Source organism: Sciurus carolinensis, chromosome 9 (assembly GCF_902686445.1).
Source record: "Sciurus carolinensis chromosome 9, mSciCar1.2, whole genome shotgun sequence".
NCBI lineage: Eukaryota > Metazoa > Chordata > Mammalia > Rodentia > Sciuridae > Sciurus > Sciurus carolinensis.
The window spans coordinates 78630803-78650207 of NC_062221.1; the positions used below are offsets into that span (position 1 = coordinate 78630803).

General features: G+C 40.8%; 1 protein-coding gene across 2 annotated transcripts in view; it reads left to right on the plus strand.

Annotated features, from left to right (window-relative positions):
* The window catches only part of Drd3 (dopamine receptor D3), a 36050-nt gene extending 21314 nt beyond the window's left edge, over positions 1–14736 (plus strand). The window contains exons 3-7 of one of the 2 annotated variants that reach the window (XM_047565068.1): positions 1244–1386; positions 8773–8969; positions 13166–13295; positions 13395–13442; positions 14540–14736. In XM_047565068.1, coding sequence (XP_047421024.1) covers positions 1244–1386; positions 8773–8969; positions 13166–13295; positions 13395–13442; positions 14540–14736 — 715 coding nt within the window. Of the gene's footprint in view, positions 1–1243; positions 1387–8772; positions 8970–13165; positions 13443–14539 lie in introns of both variants that reach the window. The other variant, XM_047565067.1, reaches the window with a different exon arrangement.
* The last annotated feature ends 4669 nt before the right edge of the window (positions 14737–19405 follow it).

A 19405-nucleotide genomic window follows, 5' to 3' on the forward strand; every position in this document is an offset into this window, starting at 1 on the left:
CAGCTCAGCTTCTCCAGTTCCACTTTACAGTAACTTTAAACAATGGACTTTCTTGAGAGTTACACGAAGCTCCTAACATTGCACTTTGCAACTGTGGATTGCAACTGTGGAAGAGCTACATAGGATGCCCTAGTTTCTGCAACTTTCCTGAAATAAAAGAATAATGGTTGCATAGTCTTTAACTTGATAATGAGACATATGTAAATAAAGATTGCTGGTGTAACTCTTTAAATCTTTATCTCCATCAGAGAGCAGAGCTCCACCTGATCCCAGCTTAATCTTCAAGATCTGTGTCTGTGAATATTTATTTTCCAATCCCCCTTCACTCCTCACCAGACCTGAGAGTTTAATTGTGCTAGTCTCAGCAGACAGGGACAATGTCCCTTTTGCACAGTTCTGTATTTCCAGAATAATGTCTGGTATATGGTAGGAATTCAATAAACTTGAATGAAAGTTAAATGAATGAATGGGAAAATAATACAGAAGGGTCAAAGGAAAGTTAAAAGGTCCAAGTATTAATAGAGAAGCCTTGAAGAAGGAAGAACATGGGAGTAAGGGATGTGAGGCACTGGGAAGATGTTTCAGACATCTCAAGTTTGAGATGATTGCAGAATAGGTGTTCAGTAAGTCCAACAAGCAGCTGGAAATATGTATGATGAGTTGCCTCAAAAAATACAATTTCCAACTGGAGTAAGGAACTAGGTTCCAACCATGTAAAAGTATGAAAACTGAATTTTAAAATGAGCCTCCATTGGATATAACTCAACTCTATTCTCAAAACTCTATTAATTGGAATGCTGTTCACTCGAGGGGTTAAAATTTGCATTAGGACAGATGCAGGTGGTAAACATTTTGGTAGTGCATAGTCCAGTCTGGAAAAGTGTGGGAAAAAGTAAAGGCACCCAGACCAGCACTCCACACTTTCAGCGTGAAGGGCTTGTGGCTAGAAGTTGGTTATGCTGGACATGGAGCAGAAGCTCCCAACAGCCCCATGTTGCTGGATTAACTTTTTCATTCTCGTTCCCTTTCTCTGCTCATCTACAAAAAAAGTTCTTCATCTCTCTTACCTCAACCTTTCTACTACTTTCACTCAAACACTTTTCTTTTTCCAATTAAAATGTTCTTCTCCTACCATGTGTATCAATCTTATTCTTTCTCTAGTAACCTCTTCCAATTTGTCTTCTGAACAACACTTCCCCTTCCTGTCTCAACATGCCTATCCTCTCTCCCTTTCCTTTTGCAGGTATACTGCGGTGGTTATGCCAGTTCACTATCAACATGGCACTGGGCAGAGCTCCTGCCGGCGCGTGGCCCTCATGATTACAACTGTGTGGGTACTGGCCTTTGCTGTGTCCTGTCCTCTCCTCTTTGGCTTCAATACCACAGGTGAGACTGATGGCTTCTCATCCAGTGCCTGAAATTTACAGCACACCGAAGTTACTTTGAGTGATATTTCTGATCCCTGGTCAGAATGAGGAGGCTATAGACTATAAAGCCTGGGCCTTTGTTGGGCATAAACTACAAAGCCAAACCTCATCAATTATTGGCATAAGGGTAAAGTCTTACCCCAATTAATGAAAAGTCTTTGAAAAGAAATGTCATTTTGAAAGAAATGTATTGTACTCATTTGAAAAAAAATGTAGCAGTTATAAAACTAATCTATACAAACAATTTAGGTGAGGTTTTTCAATGAAAAGAAGACAATTCATAATAGAACTATGATGCAAATTAATATCATAAAAGTCCTAGAGTATAGTATATGTTTCTTTTACCTTAATAAGAACTACTTCTGACACTTGGGAACTAGTATAGATTCCAAAATTACTGGAGTATTTTTTTTAATACACAGAAAGTGTGGCTATGATAGTTAATAGCTGGCAGATCTTCTACTGATGGACAGATGGACAGATGGATGGATGGATGAATGGACAATGTATATCTGAGATGGTTGAGATTTTAAGCATACGACACCAATCCAAATTGACACCCCCTATGGATCAGTGCCTTTTGTGTCTGACTCATGTCCATCTCAACCTCAAGAAAATCATATGTTGAATGAAAACTATGATGATATATACTGTTAAGAGAAAACTGAATTAGTAGAGTTCTAGTGTGCATCTGAATTTCTTATTTTGTCCATTTGGATTGATTCATTCAATTCTTACTATGTTCCAGGTTTGTGAATTTCTGGTGTATGTGTACTAGTCACTTAGCCATGTGCTTATGTATATGTAGATATTATAAGTAACATATTACATCCAAGTACAGGCAAATCCTAAAGTAAAAATAATTTTCCAAATGTCACTTCCTGGACAATGATTTAGAGGTCAGAACATATTTAGGAAAACAGGTTCTGGAGTCTGAAAAGTCTAGATTCAAACTCCAGTTCTAGTTATCAGCTGTGTTTCCTTGAACGAGCTCCTTTTCTGAGTTTAGTTTCCTTATTGGTAATTCTTAGATAATAATACAGTGGAGCACAAACTTGAGCAAATTCAAATATAATAGATTCAGTCTGTATAGTTAGTTAGGAAGTTTTCAACATTTATTTTTACAATTGGTCCCCTACAAATAAGTCCAGTGACTTCATCTCTAAAATTATATGCTCCATATGAGCTCTATAATATAGGACATATTAATATATGTATCATTAGTCTTTACTTATTACAGTTCAGGGTTATAATAAAATCATGCATATCTTTATATGTGATTTAGGGGATTTTCAAAGCAAATTTCAAGTCTATGTAATTTTTACTTCATTCATTGACCTTAGAATCTAACCTTACATATAGTATAACTTCACCATACTTTCTTTGTAGAGACATTTGGGGATTAAAAAAGGATTAAATTGAGATAACATCCATAGATGTGCCAAGTACATACCACCTACTCAAAATTTGCCTTCTTTCTCTGCCATTTAAAGGTTAAGTGGCCAAGTTACCAAAAAATATTTGCCTGGTTAACCCAGAATGTTCCTAAAATATGGTTGTTATTGTTTTCTATTTTGCTGTTTTAACCAAAATGACACTGAATAAACAAAAGCACACATGCATACTGCATAATCACTGCAAAGCAGCATCCCAGCACTGCTAAAGAAGTTGATTCCAGCTGGTAGAGTGGTGCACGGCTATAATCTCAGTGACTCAGGAGGCTGAAGCAGGAGAATCACAGGTTCAAGACCATCCTCAGCAATTTAGCAAGACCCTGTCTCAAAATAAAAAATATTTTTTAAAAAGGAGTAGGGATATAGCTCAGTAGTAGAGCCCCCCTGGATTCCATTCCCAGTGCCATGAAGAAAAGAAAGGGAAGGGAAAAGGAAAGAAGAGAAAGGAAAAGGAGAAGAAAAAGAAGAAGGAGGAGGAGGAGGAGGAGGAGGAGGAGGAGGAGGAGGAGAAGAAGAAGAGGAGGAGGAGGAGGAGAAAGAAGAAGAAAACTGACCCCACTAAAATACCCTTTTGGGTGAATGTTCAGTTTACTTTCTGGGTTAGTCAGATAACCAAGTCACCTTCTATAACCTTGTCCCTATGTGTAAATGCATTCTAAGTGGAAATTTTTAGTGTGGGGAGCTCACTACCACTGCTCGACCAATGGCCTGCATTCCTGTTGACCTGCAGCAAATCCCCAGCAGAGTCTACCCACAAGCAACTCGACTTACTCATGCTCAGAGGCTGGTGAGGGGGCATCTACGCTTATAGACACACACACCCTGGGGACAGATGAAACCATCTCAAATTCTGACATTTGACAGACATCCCAGTTCATGTCAGCATCTACAGTGAAGAGTGATGAGCTAATTGGAGAGTTATTGTCCAGTGAGATCATCATTGTTCTAAAAACAAAACTCCAGAAAGTCTTTGCAAAAGGATTTTCAAATTTTAGAATGGAGAAGGCAAAAGTGCCTGTGACTAAGCACATGCATTCTGGTTTCTCTTGCTTCTCTCCAGGGTTCTCTCTCCCTTAGGTTTATTAATGACACTGCAATAAGCCCTCTAATTATTCACATATTGTCAAAATGCCAGGTCTATTGTAAGAGCCTAATAGATAATAGCTGGTGTTATTGTTGTTATTATTTATTTAAAAAGTTTTCTGTGCCTCAAAAAATTTTTAAAGAAAGAAAAGAAAGGTTTTTCTTTTCATACTAAAGATGGAACCCAGGGGCACTTTACCTCTGAGCTGCATCCCCAGTTCTTTTATTTTTATTTTAACATAGTATCTCCCTAAGTTGCAGAGGGTCTCTCTAAGTTGTTGAGACTGGCCTCAAATATGTAATCCTTCTCCCTCAGCCTCCAAAGTCTCTGGAATTACAGGCATGCACCACTGCACCCAGATTCTATGCCTCAAAATTTAATTACACATTTGCTTCAAGGAAGACTACACAGTGATATTTGTGCAGGTGGTTGTAGGGGAGACCAGTTGCCCCTAGAATACAGTTCAGAGAATTAGTGAGCAAACCCAAAGCAGAGAAACCCAGCCATTCTCCTCTGCCTCAATCTGACCTTTACAGCTAAGCTTCGTTATCTTGATAGATGTTGCTTCTTCTGGCAACTTGCCCATCTACAAGGAAGTTCCCAAGTTCATTCAAAATAAAGTCCAAGATAAATGACTTCTCCGTACCATTCTTTCTATTTCCTCTGTGAAAAGAAGAGGGGGAAGGGCAGAATGCTGCCAATAACATCTAATTGTGGAAGTAACTGGACTTTCACTAAGAAGTACAACACACATCACAAAAATCTTTCTGGCACAGTCCTACTTTTAAGGACATGGGGCTGCCACATGCTGTTGTAAGTTGTTAAGAGAACCCAAAATAGAGAGAAGTTGAACTTCAATCTTTTCCAACTTGCAGTTGCTTTTATGTTCTATGGAAAGAGCACTGGGAAGTGGGATCTGGGATCACAGACTTCCCTGACTGTAGAGCCTGGCTGACCAATGTTGCTCAATCTCCCAGCAGAGGCCCAGCAGTCTCCTGAAATATCACATCAACAGCCGTAACAACTGCAGAGCATGATGTGTTGGTGCTAGAGGCAGCCTAAAAGATCTCCCAAGGAGTATCTCAATCCTTTCATTTCACAGATAAGAAAAATAACTAGCATTCAAATTTCTGCTAAATCAGATAGCTATTGTGTTATAAAAAAAAGAATTCTAGAATGAATAAGCAATAAATGGTGACAAGGGTTTAAGAAAACTTCAAGGGAGGAAAAACTTAAAGAAAATCCTATCAGCTGGCTTGATTTTCCTTTCAAAAAAAGAAACGAAAGTGCTATTTATTTGATTTTGGCAATAGAACATCTCACCTGACTTTCAGAACACTGGAACCCTGGGGGATGGGTGTGAGCTTGGTTACTAAAAAAGTTAAAAGAAGAATAGAAGCATACAGTTAAAAGAATAATGACTCATCCTAAAATCAGATTCATCAGCATCTCCTGTCTTTGGAATCAAGTTAAGGTCAAATCCTGTGATGAGTTTGAAGTTCATGATTTTTTTTTTTTTTTTTTTTTTTTTTTTTTTTTTGATACTGAGGATTGAAGATAGGGACACTCTACCACTGAGCTCCATCCCCAGCCCTTTTTATTATAAGTCAATCAGTGCTTATTTTGAGACGGGGGTCTCCCTAAATTTTCCAGGCTGGTCTCTCACCTCAAACTGAGAGTCTCTGGGATTACAGGGATGCACAACTGTGCCAGATTCAAGTCAACCTTCTTTTGGCCTTGCTATTCACATCGCTATGGGGCTCATGGCTGGTCCACAAAATCCTCTTAGATCCCTTAGTAGAGCTTTATAGTGTTTTCATAAGCTAGGACAGAGCTTCATGCATAGCAATTGTTCTATAAAAGTTTGTCAAATGAGTAGATGAATCTTCACCATCATCCTATCTTCCTGAAACGTTGAGCTTATTTGAGATTGGAGCTCCTTCACACCTACCTGGACTTCCCACTTAGCCTCTAGCCAGTGACTGCTTATGTGCTTATATGAAATGCTCATTTGCACGTTTTGCTCATTTGTTCATCTTCATGTAGTTGTTCAATAACTGCCTATATGGTACTGTTTTGGTTAAATCAAGGCAAGGCACTCCTCTCCTGGGGAGCCTCAGCCTCTCTGGGGGTATCCCTGCCCAGACCACCTCTTCTAGACTCAACACAGAATTGCTGCAGTGTGCTGCCTCTGGCTTCCCTGCTGTCAGGACACACACCCAGGCTAGGCCTCCTGGAGCCTGGGGTGGAGCCCCATCCATGGCCCCTTACTTCAGGGTTGCTCTGCTTTCTAGGCAGCCCCAAGACCACACAGCATGGGGAAATTCCAGGAGAGGCTGCAAAGCTTGATCAAAGGGTGGGTGGTGGTTTACTTAAATGGGGGAGGAAGGAAGGGCTGGCAGTGCAAGTTCAGTGGTTGTATAGGAGGGCCTGCATTGATCAGTGACCCTGAAGTAGCTCTGTGCCCTCTCTTCACTTTCTCTCTCATGCACACACTTTCAATATTTTAATGGGAAAATAAATGCTTACACATGATAAAACATTCATAAGGTGTAATGAGATAATACATAAGTTTATGAAGGTCTCCCTCCTACCCCAGATTGCTAGCTCCCTCAGCCCTCTCCCTAGAAGCAAACACTAATAATCTTGAAAGATTAACCTAAAAATAAGCACACCCATGAGTGTGTGCGTGTGTGTGTCTGTGTGTCTGTTTTTACACAAATAGAAGCATACTATACCCACTTCTGATCTTGGATTTTTAAAAGTAGTAGTTCATAGTTCATCTATAAAATTTAGAAATTTGGCTCCCAGCACCCAAACAAAGGAGAGAACAGTAGAGGGTAGAGTGAAGGGACAAACAGGGAACATCCAGCTCACCAAGGATGGCAGCAAAATGAATCATGGAAAAGTAGTACTGCCACCCGTCTGGCCCCTTCTCACAGGAAAAAAAAACATGCTGAGAGGACTCCTCATTAAAGGTCACATTTCAATCATGGTCAGCTGCTGACAGCAGGGAGCTGATTTCAGGAAAGAGGATGCTCACTGCCAACATGGCTCCCTAGAGATTCAGAAAGACCACCAACTGACACCCCAACCCTCCTCCAACATCATCAGTCCCGGCATAATAGCAAAAGATTCCAGTTTGGTGACCACTGCCCAGAGTCATGAGCCATTTCCTAAGGGACGCTGAAACAGGTTTTTGTAAGATGACAAGGATTTTACCTGCTTCACAGGAGAACAAAGATTCTGGTGGCAGTGTTGTCATTAAAATGCCTCACTGATCACTAAGCACACTCTTGCTTATCATTTTAGTTCTTAGCTATTGTCCCTTCCTTTCCCTGCAAAACTGTTGACTTTAAGTGTCTCTCCAAATTACTACTCCAACTGATACCTTCCTTCTCAAGTTCAAAAAGCTCAGGTAGGTAAACAGTAGAGTAAATGATAATAATAACTACCACTTATTCTCATTAATTGTCACAAACAATATTCATGAAATATTTTTTATCCTTTTTTGGGTAGTGAAACTGAGACTTGGTGCAGTACCCAAGGACACAGAGTTTCTATATGGCAGATCTCGGTCTCACACTTAGGACATCTGGCCTTTATCTTCCTCAGAAGACCGAGAAGCAGAATGAAGACTGAGAAGCAGAATGAAGACCCCATGTGGCCATCACTTTCTCTCTCCCAGCTCACATCAGAGGCTTCATCTCTCAAAGCCACATTTTGGGTTGGGTAATTCCCAACCCTTTAATGAAGATTGGCCCAGGTGTGCCAATATTTGACACAAATAGTGCTGGACAAAGCACAGATGTGCCATGTCACAGTGGTAAAAGGAGGTGGAAAGCCAAACTTACAGAAAGAACACTGGGTTTGCAGTGGCTAGAGGAATGCATCTTTCAGGCTGTATGGCCTTGAGCCACACGCTGAACCCATCTGAACCTTAGTCTGCTCATAGGAGAAGAGAAAGTAATGGCACCTGCCTCATATAATATTGCCATAATGATTAGGTCAGATAATCTATACAAAGCTCTTGGCACATCTCCTGGTGGATATTAGTTGGCTTCCCTTTCCCCTTTCAAGGTTGGGCACATTTCAGGCCCTGTCCTGGGTGTTGGAGGGACTGCAACATCTGCTAGGGAAGAAGGTAATGCTAGAAGGGCCTCCTAAAGAGAGTGGCAGGGGAACTTTGGACATAAGGTAGGGACAAGGACTTCTCTGAATTTGCATTCTCCACTGTGACAACATCCTTCCAGCTCTCTTCCCATCCCATTCCCTGAAAAAGCAAATGCCTCTTATATTCAGCCATCACCTGCCCTATATCCCAAATTCAAAAACAAAGATTCTTCCTTCCACTGCTTTCGGCAGTCCTTTCCTGCTTCCATATCGGGAGGCCCTTTACTGGGGGCCACACCTCTCCTGGAGCCTCTGCCCTCCTGCTCTGCACCCCACCCCCAGCCTCCCAGACTGGATTCCTATGTGTCACTGCCTCGCACAGAAGGGATCATTTGTCTCTCTGGGCAGTTAGCTTCTTCAAGGGCTGACACAGCGTCAATTCATCTTTGCAGCCCCAGTGCAAAGTGGTGTCTGGCATATAATTGTTGCTGAATTGTCTTTTTAAGTGAATTGTAAGACACCCAGAGATCAGTTAGACCTCTTACCCTCAAGGAGCTGACAACATAGGTGCTGTCTGAGACTGCATGCCCCCATCCTCCATTAGAAGGTGGAAGCACTACGGGTCACCTGGGTCCAAACTCTGTGCTCCCGACTGTTGGCAAACTGTTAGCTTCTCCCTTTCTCTCACCCACAGGGGACCCCAGCGTCTGCTCCATCTCCAACCCTGATTTTGTCATCTACTCCTCAGTTGTGTCCTTCTATGTGCCCTTTGGGGTGACTGTCCTCGTCTATGCCAGGATCTATGTGGTGTTGAGACAAAGGAGACGGAAGCGGATCCTCACTCGTCAGAACAGTCAGTGCATCAGTGTCAGGCCAGGCTTCCCTCAACAAGTAAGCACCCTGGAGCGGGCAGAGGGTGACGACACCAACCCCAGGCTTCCAGCCTGGACTGACACATAGGAGACACAGATCTGGCACCACCTTCCAATCCGTTGGTATTATCTATGCTTTGAAGGTAGCAAATTCAAACTCAAGAGTGCATGGACAGTCTCTGCTAGAACTCACCTTCTTGGCAATATAATAGGAAAGTTTCTGGCTCCTTCTGCTTCCCTTCAGAGCCATTCATTTCCTCCAGATGGCCAGCAGTTCAGATGTTTCCTAAGGATTGAGGATTGGTTTTATATTTTATTTTATCATTTTCTTTTATTTTGCAGGACTGGGATGGGGTAGAGTTTCAGGGTTTAGTATGGCAGTTTTTGTAATGCACTGCTAGTGGTTTCCCAGAACCAAATTTTTGTCCAAACCACTCATTCTAAGAATCACTGGGGTCTCTTGAAACCTTTTTTTCCTTCTAGATCTGCCTGTGTCAAGGCACTGACCAGTTGGTGGAATGATTTGGCTCTTTCTAGACTCTAAAGAAAGATTTTTGTGTCAGTACTGATCTTGCAATTGCTTGGACTTTACATTCTGCTAATTTCAGTGCCTGGCACATGGTAGTTTACCACAACCTACTCACAAAGTCAATTAATTAATATCAACTGCTTATAATCTACTAGGGAAGGGATCATGGGAATATTATACAGCCTCTGTCTTCATGGAGCCTTGGATCTAACAAATAAAGCTCACTTCCACCCAAAACCAGTGAACGGCTCAGAACTGAGCAGGATGTTTGCCAAATGTGAGGTGCAGCCAACTAAGCATCAGATATGAAATGCTGTGGAGGTTCTGAGAAAAAAAAAATGCTCAGGAAAAACACTTCATAGACACAGTAAGAAGTGAGTTTTATCTTGAAGGCAGAACCAATTTGGGTGTCTAGATCAATTTCTGATGGCCTGAGTGAAGGCCAGACTCTCAAAGTTGAAGTCCCAAGGCTTGGATTGTAAAGGACTATTGGTCTTTATGAAATAGGAGACCAGGAACCAAGGCTAAGGATATGAATATGTTGCATTGAAAGCAATGTCATACTGCATAATTATATGCAACAGGGCTCAACTATACAGAGCTCAACCCAGAACTGACTGTTTCTCCCTCAACTTACCTTAGTCTTCCTGTCTGCGGCTACACCCTACTCGGCAGTTTTCAATAAGGGCCAGATTTCCATCAGATACCACAGGAAAAATGGTAAGTAGGCCGTGATATGTATCATAGCAAAAGAATAAGATGCTGGTTTACCTTGATTCCATTCCCATTTCAAAATGTAATCTAGTCCTGATTCCACACATATATTTACACTACATGACAAAATCTTGAGAGTCTCCATGATTTAAGTTTCAGAATGGGATTCACCAAATAATATTCAGAAAGTATGTGACTGTTGGACTATCCCAATGATGAAAGCCAGAGACTCTTAGATGTGTTTTGAAGATGCCATGGACACCTGCATTAGAGCAAACAGGATGTCAGTGAAACACACGTGAGCAGAGCCAAGAAAAGCAAGGAAAGGAGACTTTGAAGTGCCATATTTATGATTAAGCATGGAGAAGACCAAGAAAATTTTATGATCACCTGAGTCTTCTCCTAATTCAAGCCAGTCTGTGTCCCTAGCTCCCAGAGTGCAGAATGGATCCTGAATGTGTTCAATATAAGCCCAGTATTCCTCTCCCTGAACTCCACATTAGGAATAAAATGTTAGGAATCCATAATGATGAAGGTCTGAGTCTTGTCCAGTCTCTTCATAGTTAATTGACCACTTTTTTACACAGGTCTGATGTAGCAATCAGAAACTCTTGTTGTAAATCATAAAAGATAGCTAAGCAGCTTAAAGTCGCCCATTGTAGATTCAAGGTCCAAGGAACCTCCAAGGCCAGAGGAAAAGTGTTGACTACAAAAGCGAGATTGAAGAGCTGAGCAACTTCATTGCCAGAAGTGTGAAGAATTAGGCTCTGTCCTGCCATCTGGAAGTGGAGGTCTCTGCTAGCCAGACAGGAATCCACTGTTTTCCTCATATCATGGAGGTAGTGAGAAGGATTTTCAGAGACAGTTGAAAAATACACTCACCAACATAACATCCTAGAAGAATCACTTTTTTCCTATGACTATAAGATGTTCTCCAGTTTCAGATTTCATAGGCATGCCCAAGAATTTGTCCCCAGACCTCTAGTTTCAGGAAAAATGCATTAGAAGTTAAATATTGCTATTTATAAAAGATTGATATGTGCCAGCTTTATCATAAGTGTAATCTTGGTTACAAATTATCAAAATATAATATGCCCATAGTAGGAAATCTCATCAACATGAAAACCAGAAGATTTGTTTTTTTGCAGGGGTGGGGTTGATTTGGGGGTTTTGTTTTGTTTTGTTTTGTTTGGCAGTATTGGGGATTGAACCCAGGGGGTCTTTACTACCGAACTACATCCTCAAACCTTTTCATTTTTAATTTTAAGACAGTATTGCTAACTTCCCCAGGTTCACTTTGAACTTGCAATCCTCCTGCCTCAGTCTCCCAGGTCACTGGGATTACAGGCATGTGCCACCCACAACCCCCTGTTTAAAACCAAAAGTTTTAAAAATATATATTCTCCTAGCATTCTTCTTTGAAGTACAGTTTTTAAAACACTAGATCATCTTGATGATCCCTTGCATTCACTCATCCTACAACAGTGTTTCTGAGTGTGCAATGTGATTTCTTGAACTAAGTAGAGAAAAGCAAAGGACTAGGGGGACCAACACTGATCACTTATATAGAAAGGAAATGTATTGGAAAGTTGGTCAGGCAGCTCACAGACTCGATAAGATGTCTGAAGAACAGCTCCTAATGATGTTGTTCATGTCTCAGAAATAATCTGGTTAGAAGACCTTGGATATAGGACATTGAATGTCACCACTGTTAGAGGAATTTTGAAGTCTCTCCGCTTCACTAGTTCCAGTTCAAAGTCATAGGTGTGGAATCTACAATTGCCTGAGCTTGGTTCATGTACCAGAGCTCTAGCTCCCTGCGGGGGACTGGAGAGAGGATGTGTAGTGAATAGCTGGCTCTATGGTAAGGAAAGTTGGGGACTCCTGCCTCCTATTCAGGGTTGACACAAGTCTGATTCTTCAAATGTGAAAAGAAGTTATGATATTGAACACAATATTCAAACTGCCCTGCCTTGGCAAAGTATCAGAAAAATTTACATTTTGTTTTCCACTGTCAGAGGCTACTCATCTCAAATCCATTTTTCCCAGTTTGTTTTCTATTTTACAAATGAGGCTCAGAGACACCAAATTAACTTATTAAAGAATATCTACTAATTAAGAAAGTTGAGATGAAAATCCTAGAATTTTTTTTTCTTTTCTTATTTTTTTGAACTTTCTACTATGGAAAATTTCATTAAAATGTAGAAAGACAAATATAACAAACCCTCTAGTCACAATCAACTAACTTTAGCAATTATCAACTTGCGATCATTCTTGCTTCATCTATGCGCTCTCCTAGATTTGCACACACCCACTGGGTTGTTGGGAAGCAAATTCTAAACACATTATTTCAACCAAACATATTTATGTAAGCTCCTCTAAAGGATATGGACTCACTTATAAAGCACATAATCCCAATATCATATGACACCAAAAATTAATAATAGTTCTCTAATATCATTAAGAGTACAATGTTCAAATTTTCCCAGTTGTCTTATAAAATTTTTGTTTGTTTGAATCATGAGGCCCACACTTTGCAATTGGTTAAGTGTTGTTATTGTTCATGTTACAAAAATGTTGAAGAAACTGAATCATTTGTTTCATAGAGTTTCACACATTCCAGGTTTTGCTGCCTGTATTCCCAGTAGTGTCACTTACTGTGTTCCTCTGCGTAGCTGGGTCATTCTTACTCAAAAGGGCCAGACTATAATCCTCTGCTACCCTCCTCAAGGGATTGCTGTGATTATCAAATTTTCTATATGTGGTAGGTGGTTTTGAGTTGTAAAGTCAGAAGCAAATTCCATTTCCCTTAAGGTTCCACGGTCCCACCATTCTCTCAGACAGTCCTTCTGTACAATCCATAGAGTGATGCCCTCTGCTTCCTTCTTCACATTTGCTATCCCCTTCTGGAACATAGAGAAGATAAGTAACATTCCCAGAAATTTCAGGACCCTCTCTTGTCACACCTGCAGCCCCTCTCTCCTGGCCGGGCGCAGTCGGAGCTGAAGCGCTACTACAGCATCTGCCAAGATACCGCCTTGAGGCAACCAGGCTTCCAAGAAGGAGAGCTGAAAGGGGAGGAGAGGATGCGGAACTCCCTCAGCCCCACCATGGCACCCAAGCTCAGCTTGGAAGTTCGAAAACTCAGTAATGGCAGGTTATCAACATCCCTGAAGCTAGGGCCCCTGCAACCTCGGGCAGTGCCACTTCGAGAGAAAAAGGCAACCCAGATGGTGGTCATTGTACTTGGTAAGTTTAAATTGGTGTGAGTTGGGTTGGGTAAGATTAGACGGGGTTATGTTTAGTCAGTTGAAGTTGGTGGTAGGTGCTACTAAAGTAGCCACATTTGACAAAAATTGGAAATTCAATGATTATGATTTCAGAAAATGGTTATAATACAATTAAAAACACATTTTGTATAAATATTAACACTGTGGAAACTTAAAAGAAATTTATGAAGCTGAATAAGCCACCTAATAGAGTTGCATTTTGCTATCATATGGAATTACAATGTATAAACAAATAATAATGATTCAATTAAAGTGGCACATATTGGATATTTAATAAATGCTTACTTATTTTAAAATATTAAGTGAAAAAATAGGGATGTAAAACACTTTGTCTTATGATAAGATAACATCTAGATTATTTTAATGCAAAGAAAAAAGACTAAAAAATTCAGAGAGAAGTCAAAAGTGATTATTTTTGAGTGGTAGGTGATAATTTTTCTTCTATTTTTCTATATTTACTAAGTTTTCAATTATGTATATAATCAAGGCTAATTTTATGGTAGAAAAAGTATAAACTTTATTTATTAAATGACAAAGTTTAAAGTTGCTAAATATAAACTTTATTTAAATAAAGAAGTTAAAAATTGCTAAGTCACGGGTGCCATGTAGAGTTAATAATATTAAAGCAATTTGACCTGTTCAGTATCACTGACAAAGCCCAATGAGGGACTTGACTAGAACTTCCCAAGGTCATCTCTCCCGCAGCAGGAACTGTGTTAATCACATCTTTAAGGTCTTTGTCTGCACAAGAACCTAGGATCATGTCTTGCATATGTAGACACTCAATAAATGTCTGAATTAAATTGAGAAGGAGAAAAGACTAGTAAAGAACTACCTAAATACCAAACTAAACATTGGTTTTGTAACATACATCTAAGGTGAACCAAAGACATTAGCAGTTTCCTCATCTAAAAAAAGTGCCTAATTGAAGATGGATGTCTAAAACTACTAGCATAGTGGCTCCGTTAAGTAGATACTCAGAAGTCATTTTCATGTTATAACAAAAGGGGTCAGCAAAACTCCTTACCCACCCTCTTTCTTTCTTTGCAATCTTAGGGGCCTTCATTGTCTGCTGGCTGCCCTTCTTCTTGACCCATGTTCTCAATACCCACTGCCGGGCTTGCCATGTACCCCCAGAGCTTTACAGTGCCACAACATGGCTGGGTTATATGAACAGCGCCCTCAACCCTGTCATCTACACCACCTTCAATGTAGAGTTCCGCAAAGCCTTCCTCAAGATCCTGTCTTGCTGAAAAGGAGAGGAAGCAACGCTCCCTGTATCCACCACTAACTGCCAGGCTGTTGGACCCCTGACCAGAACCTGCTCAGAAAGACCATGCATTGTCCTCTGGCATGTGGTAGGAGGAAGATTCCTGGAACAGGATGGCCCTGCATGGCAGGGCTAACCAACTACTTCCTCCAAAACAGAATGTTCTACCTCTCCAGCTAACAGCTGATTTCCTTCTGACAATCTTCAAATGGTTGAAAGCCCCTAAGTGATAAGCAATAATTCATAGAAGTTGATAAAGCGTGACTTTACACAGACACACAGTTGTCACTGGAGGCCTGATTCATCGCAGTGAAGGAAAAATGAACAGATTTCATCCTTCTCAACTTGCCAGGGGTCCTTGAAATCTCAGCCAGTAAACCATCTTGCCGAATAGCCAATCTCTCTTCCTTCAGACCTCTAATTAACTGTCAGTTCAAATAACCTTGTACTTTTGTGTACTTTCCCCACTTGGTTCCTTTATTTTTCCTTCACTGTATCCCGAAATATGAAAGGCAAGGTCAGTGCTTCTACCTCTCTGTAGATTCTAATTGGTTATGTTCAATAAGGGGAATTCCTCACTTGAAAGGAGAGACATTGTCCCACATTGGGACCTGAGCTTTGTTTCAACATTGCTATTCTGTACCTTATATTTGAGCTCTAAGAAGCTCTTTGACTCCATTCCCTTCCTCTTCAGGAAATCTCAAAGTCTCAACATCCAGAGTCATTCAAGATGGGGATGTCAATGGAAGGAGTGACAGTTTCCACTATAATGACACTGTTAAACTTGGTGGTTCAGAACATGCCTTGGACATACTTCCCATAACACTAGAAGGTTCCTAGCCAGGGCATCTCCATCTATTGCTTTACATAGATGTGATATTTTCAGACCCTGAGACTCACTAAAGAGTAAGTGTAAAGTGCCAATCATCTCCCAGGTTTTGAATAAATATCAATGATCAAGACAGCTGTCATCCTCAAGGAGCTCACTGCCTACTCCCATGTTTGCTCATTTACTAATAAGACTAAGGGTGTTAGGAAGTTGCCTACACTGCCAGAGGACCTCAGAATCCAGGACACTGGGAATGGTGGCTGTCCAAAGCCATGACACAGACAGTATTCGAAAACTTCTAGTGCAGATCCTAAACATCACCACTCTAACAACTGAGATTAAAAAAAAAAAGTCTAAGAGAAATAATTTGTAAATGTCATTCAAAATTGCATTTAGAAGGAACTACAATAGTCTCACTACTTACCATCCCACCTTCAGAAGCTATTTTTATTGACTGTAGAATCAAGATAAATTTATGGATAATTTATGAAATATTGTCATCCTGAACTTGGATAAAATTTACCTTTAAGAGCTATTAGTGTATAGGCATGACATATTCCTGCTATAATACAGTTAAAACTTTAAAGTACACAAGAATTTGACAAGGAATCCAAGGCCTCCCTTGCCCCATCTTTACTCCTCTAATCCTGAAGTTTATAACAAGGAAATAGATATACCTCTAGTGAGTTAGTTACCTCTTACACCTGAATGCTTTTAATTCCAACATTTAAAAAATGTTATTATCTATAATAATGCTTATATTGTAACTTGGTAGGAAAATTCTGTCTGCCCACTCGTTCTTGTTCCTTGTGTCAGCTAGAGATCGACAGGAAGAGGCTTCATTTCTGAGGACCTCCCGCAGGTCTGCTCCAGTGGCAGCTGAGCTGATGACGCTACCTTTTGTAGAAGATCTCCAGATCTCATTGGACTGCCCCCCATGTGGACAACCCACGCTGCAGAACATCCACTGCTGATTTGTTTACTTCTCTCTGAGATACACTGGGTTTCAACAAATGCAGGATTAAATTTGAATTCTATCTTTTCTCTGAAAGAGAGGGCAAGACTAGTGGAATGGCCACGGCCTCAGAGATGGTTGACATTCAAGCGGTTCAGTTTTTGGATCCAAAAACCAAGGGAGGTCAGGAAAAGAGATTTGTTTTTGTGAATGCTTGGGTCAGAACTAAACATAAAGGCAGAAAGGTTAAGAGATTCACTTAGAACTGGTCGTTTCCTGGATGTCCTAACTCCCAGCTCCGTGCTCCAATCATTTGGTATCTGCTGACATGAGAAAACTGAAAAAGCTTAATTTGAAACAATACACAGAGAGCAGAGAGGGCATGACAGGCAATTAACTTGATTCCTCCATTCTACTTAATTGTCTACTCATCAGCTTAGGAAGGGAGTGAGTTTCCATGACTACCTCCTGACACAAAGACTCACTGCAGGTGATGCCAGTGTCAGCTCTGCTCTGCAGCACACTGGCAGAGGCAGAACCTGAGAGTCCATGAAAAACAAGGCCTGGGACCTCTTGCTTTCCCCCACCTCAATTAATCACCCTATCCCGTGACCGTGCTTTGTGTAGTCTTCAGGGACCGGGAGGAGAGGCTGTCAGCTTCTGAGGATGACTGTGCCCCAGACAGGAGCTGGGCTGAGGCTGAGGTGGCTCTGATCACCTTATGGGAAAAATGATGGGCAGACAGGAGTCGAAGGCTGGAGTTCTGGTGCTAGTACAGACAAGGGACCTTCGGCAAGTGTTTCCGAAGCCATTTTCCTTGTGAGTAAAATGGGAACCCAAAGGCCAGACCTTCCTTACTAGACTGAAGATTAGATTGACATTGTTTCCATTTCTTCTTGTTGCTATGACAAAATACCACAGTCTGGGTAATTTATCAATATTAGAAATTTATTTACTCACAGTTCTGAAGGCTGGAAAATCCAAGATCAAAGCACCAGAAGGTTGGATGTCTGGCAAGAGCCTAGTCTCTTCTAAGAGTATCTTAAGGCTGCATCCTCTGGATGGACAAATACTGTGGCAGAAGGGCTAAAGGCCTAGCTGGTTACCTTCTGATCCTTTTATAAGGCACTAGTCCCATAAATGAGGGCAGAGCCCTCATGAACTAATCACCTCCTCAAGGTTTCACCTCTTAATATGCTGCATGGGGGATTAAGTTTCAAAATGAATTTTGCAGGGGACACAAGCATTCAAACCATAGCAGAAGTTCTTTGTCAACTGTGAAGTCCAAACAAATGCATGAGATAATTATTATCATTGCCATTATTATATCCCTCTAAGCAGCTGTTTTGTCACACCTTCCAGGTTCAGTAACTCAGACCTCTTTCTTAAGTTATTTGGCACAATCTTTTTAACTCCCTCGTGAAATCAGATTTTTCTCTTGTCTTTTATTCCCTAAATATACCCAGGATACTCCAACTTTCTAGTCTAATTGCTAGGCAGAGGCACAGCACCTAAGAGGGCACTCTTTCCTGCTTACACGTCAGGTGCCCTAGTATGTTATGATCTAACACCCAGGTTAACAATGGTAGACACTTGCCTGCTAAGTAGTAGCCACTTGTGTCCTGTTTCACAAGACTTCCTGTCTTTGTCCCTCATGATGTCTGAACATGACACCACTTCTTCTCACTTCACCTCTTCACCTCTTCTTCCCTGGAGGAATGACCTTGGTTATGGTGTGTTAGTGTCCGAGGGTTGCCATAGCAAGCTACCACAAACTGGGAGACTTAAAACAACAGAACTTCCTTTCTCAGTTCTGGAGGCTAACTGTCTCAGAGGTCATGCTTCTTCTGAGGCTCTTGGGAATGATCTTTCCTTGAATCTTTCAACTTGTGGTGATTGTTGGCAACCCTTGATGTCCCTTGGCTTGTGGTAGCCCAATTCCAATCTCTGCCTCCTCTTCACACTGAGGCCCACCCTGATCCAACATGACCTTATCTTAACTCAATTACATCTCTAAATAGACTATTACAATGATAGGACTATAAAAGTTCTGGGGTTTAGGACTAACTTATCTTTTGGGGGACACAATTCAACCCATAAAAACATGGTTGAGAGTGACCTGGAACACAAGAGGATTTGGAATTTGGAGAACTTGGAGAAATATACAAAAATCATATTATTCAGAAGGCAATAGGCCAGATTCCAGACTTGGCTCATAGTTCCTTTCATGGTCTAGGTCAAGTCCATAAACTTCCTGGAGCTTAGTTTCCTTATCAGTGAAAGTGTTAAGTCTGCATTCCTAAGGTTATGATAAGACAGACTAAAAATAATTCCAGAAAGATATAAATTATCTACAAAGCCCTAAAAACCTGTAAACATGGTTATCAATAAAAGTCAAAGCTGCTCAAAAACAAATCTTTTTCTTTTCTGCATCTTACACAAGGAATTCAATCACAAGCTCATTGGGGTTGGGGAAAGCTAAGTGGGACTATCATGCACATATCCTATTCCATACATAACACTCTAGACTGACTAAAGGTGGTGGAGGGTGTTTTCCCCTTTAAGAAAAACTGATATAATCGAGTCTTGCGTTATGCTTGAGCAGATTCCATAAGTCTCCGTACTAAGGACACTTAAAAGACTTGTAATTTATCACAACCTTAGATCATGGATCTAAGAGATGAAAAGGACTAGAGACTAGTCCCCAAGTCATAGCAGAAATTCCCTCAAACACTTTTGACCTCTGATCATCTAACTGCATTGAGGAGCTAAATTATTCTTCCCAAGACATGTGACAGGTTGCCCTTCAGAAAATTCCTCCCCCTCACTTAAGCTAAAATCTGCCTCCTTATAGAATCTATCTTTTTG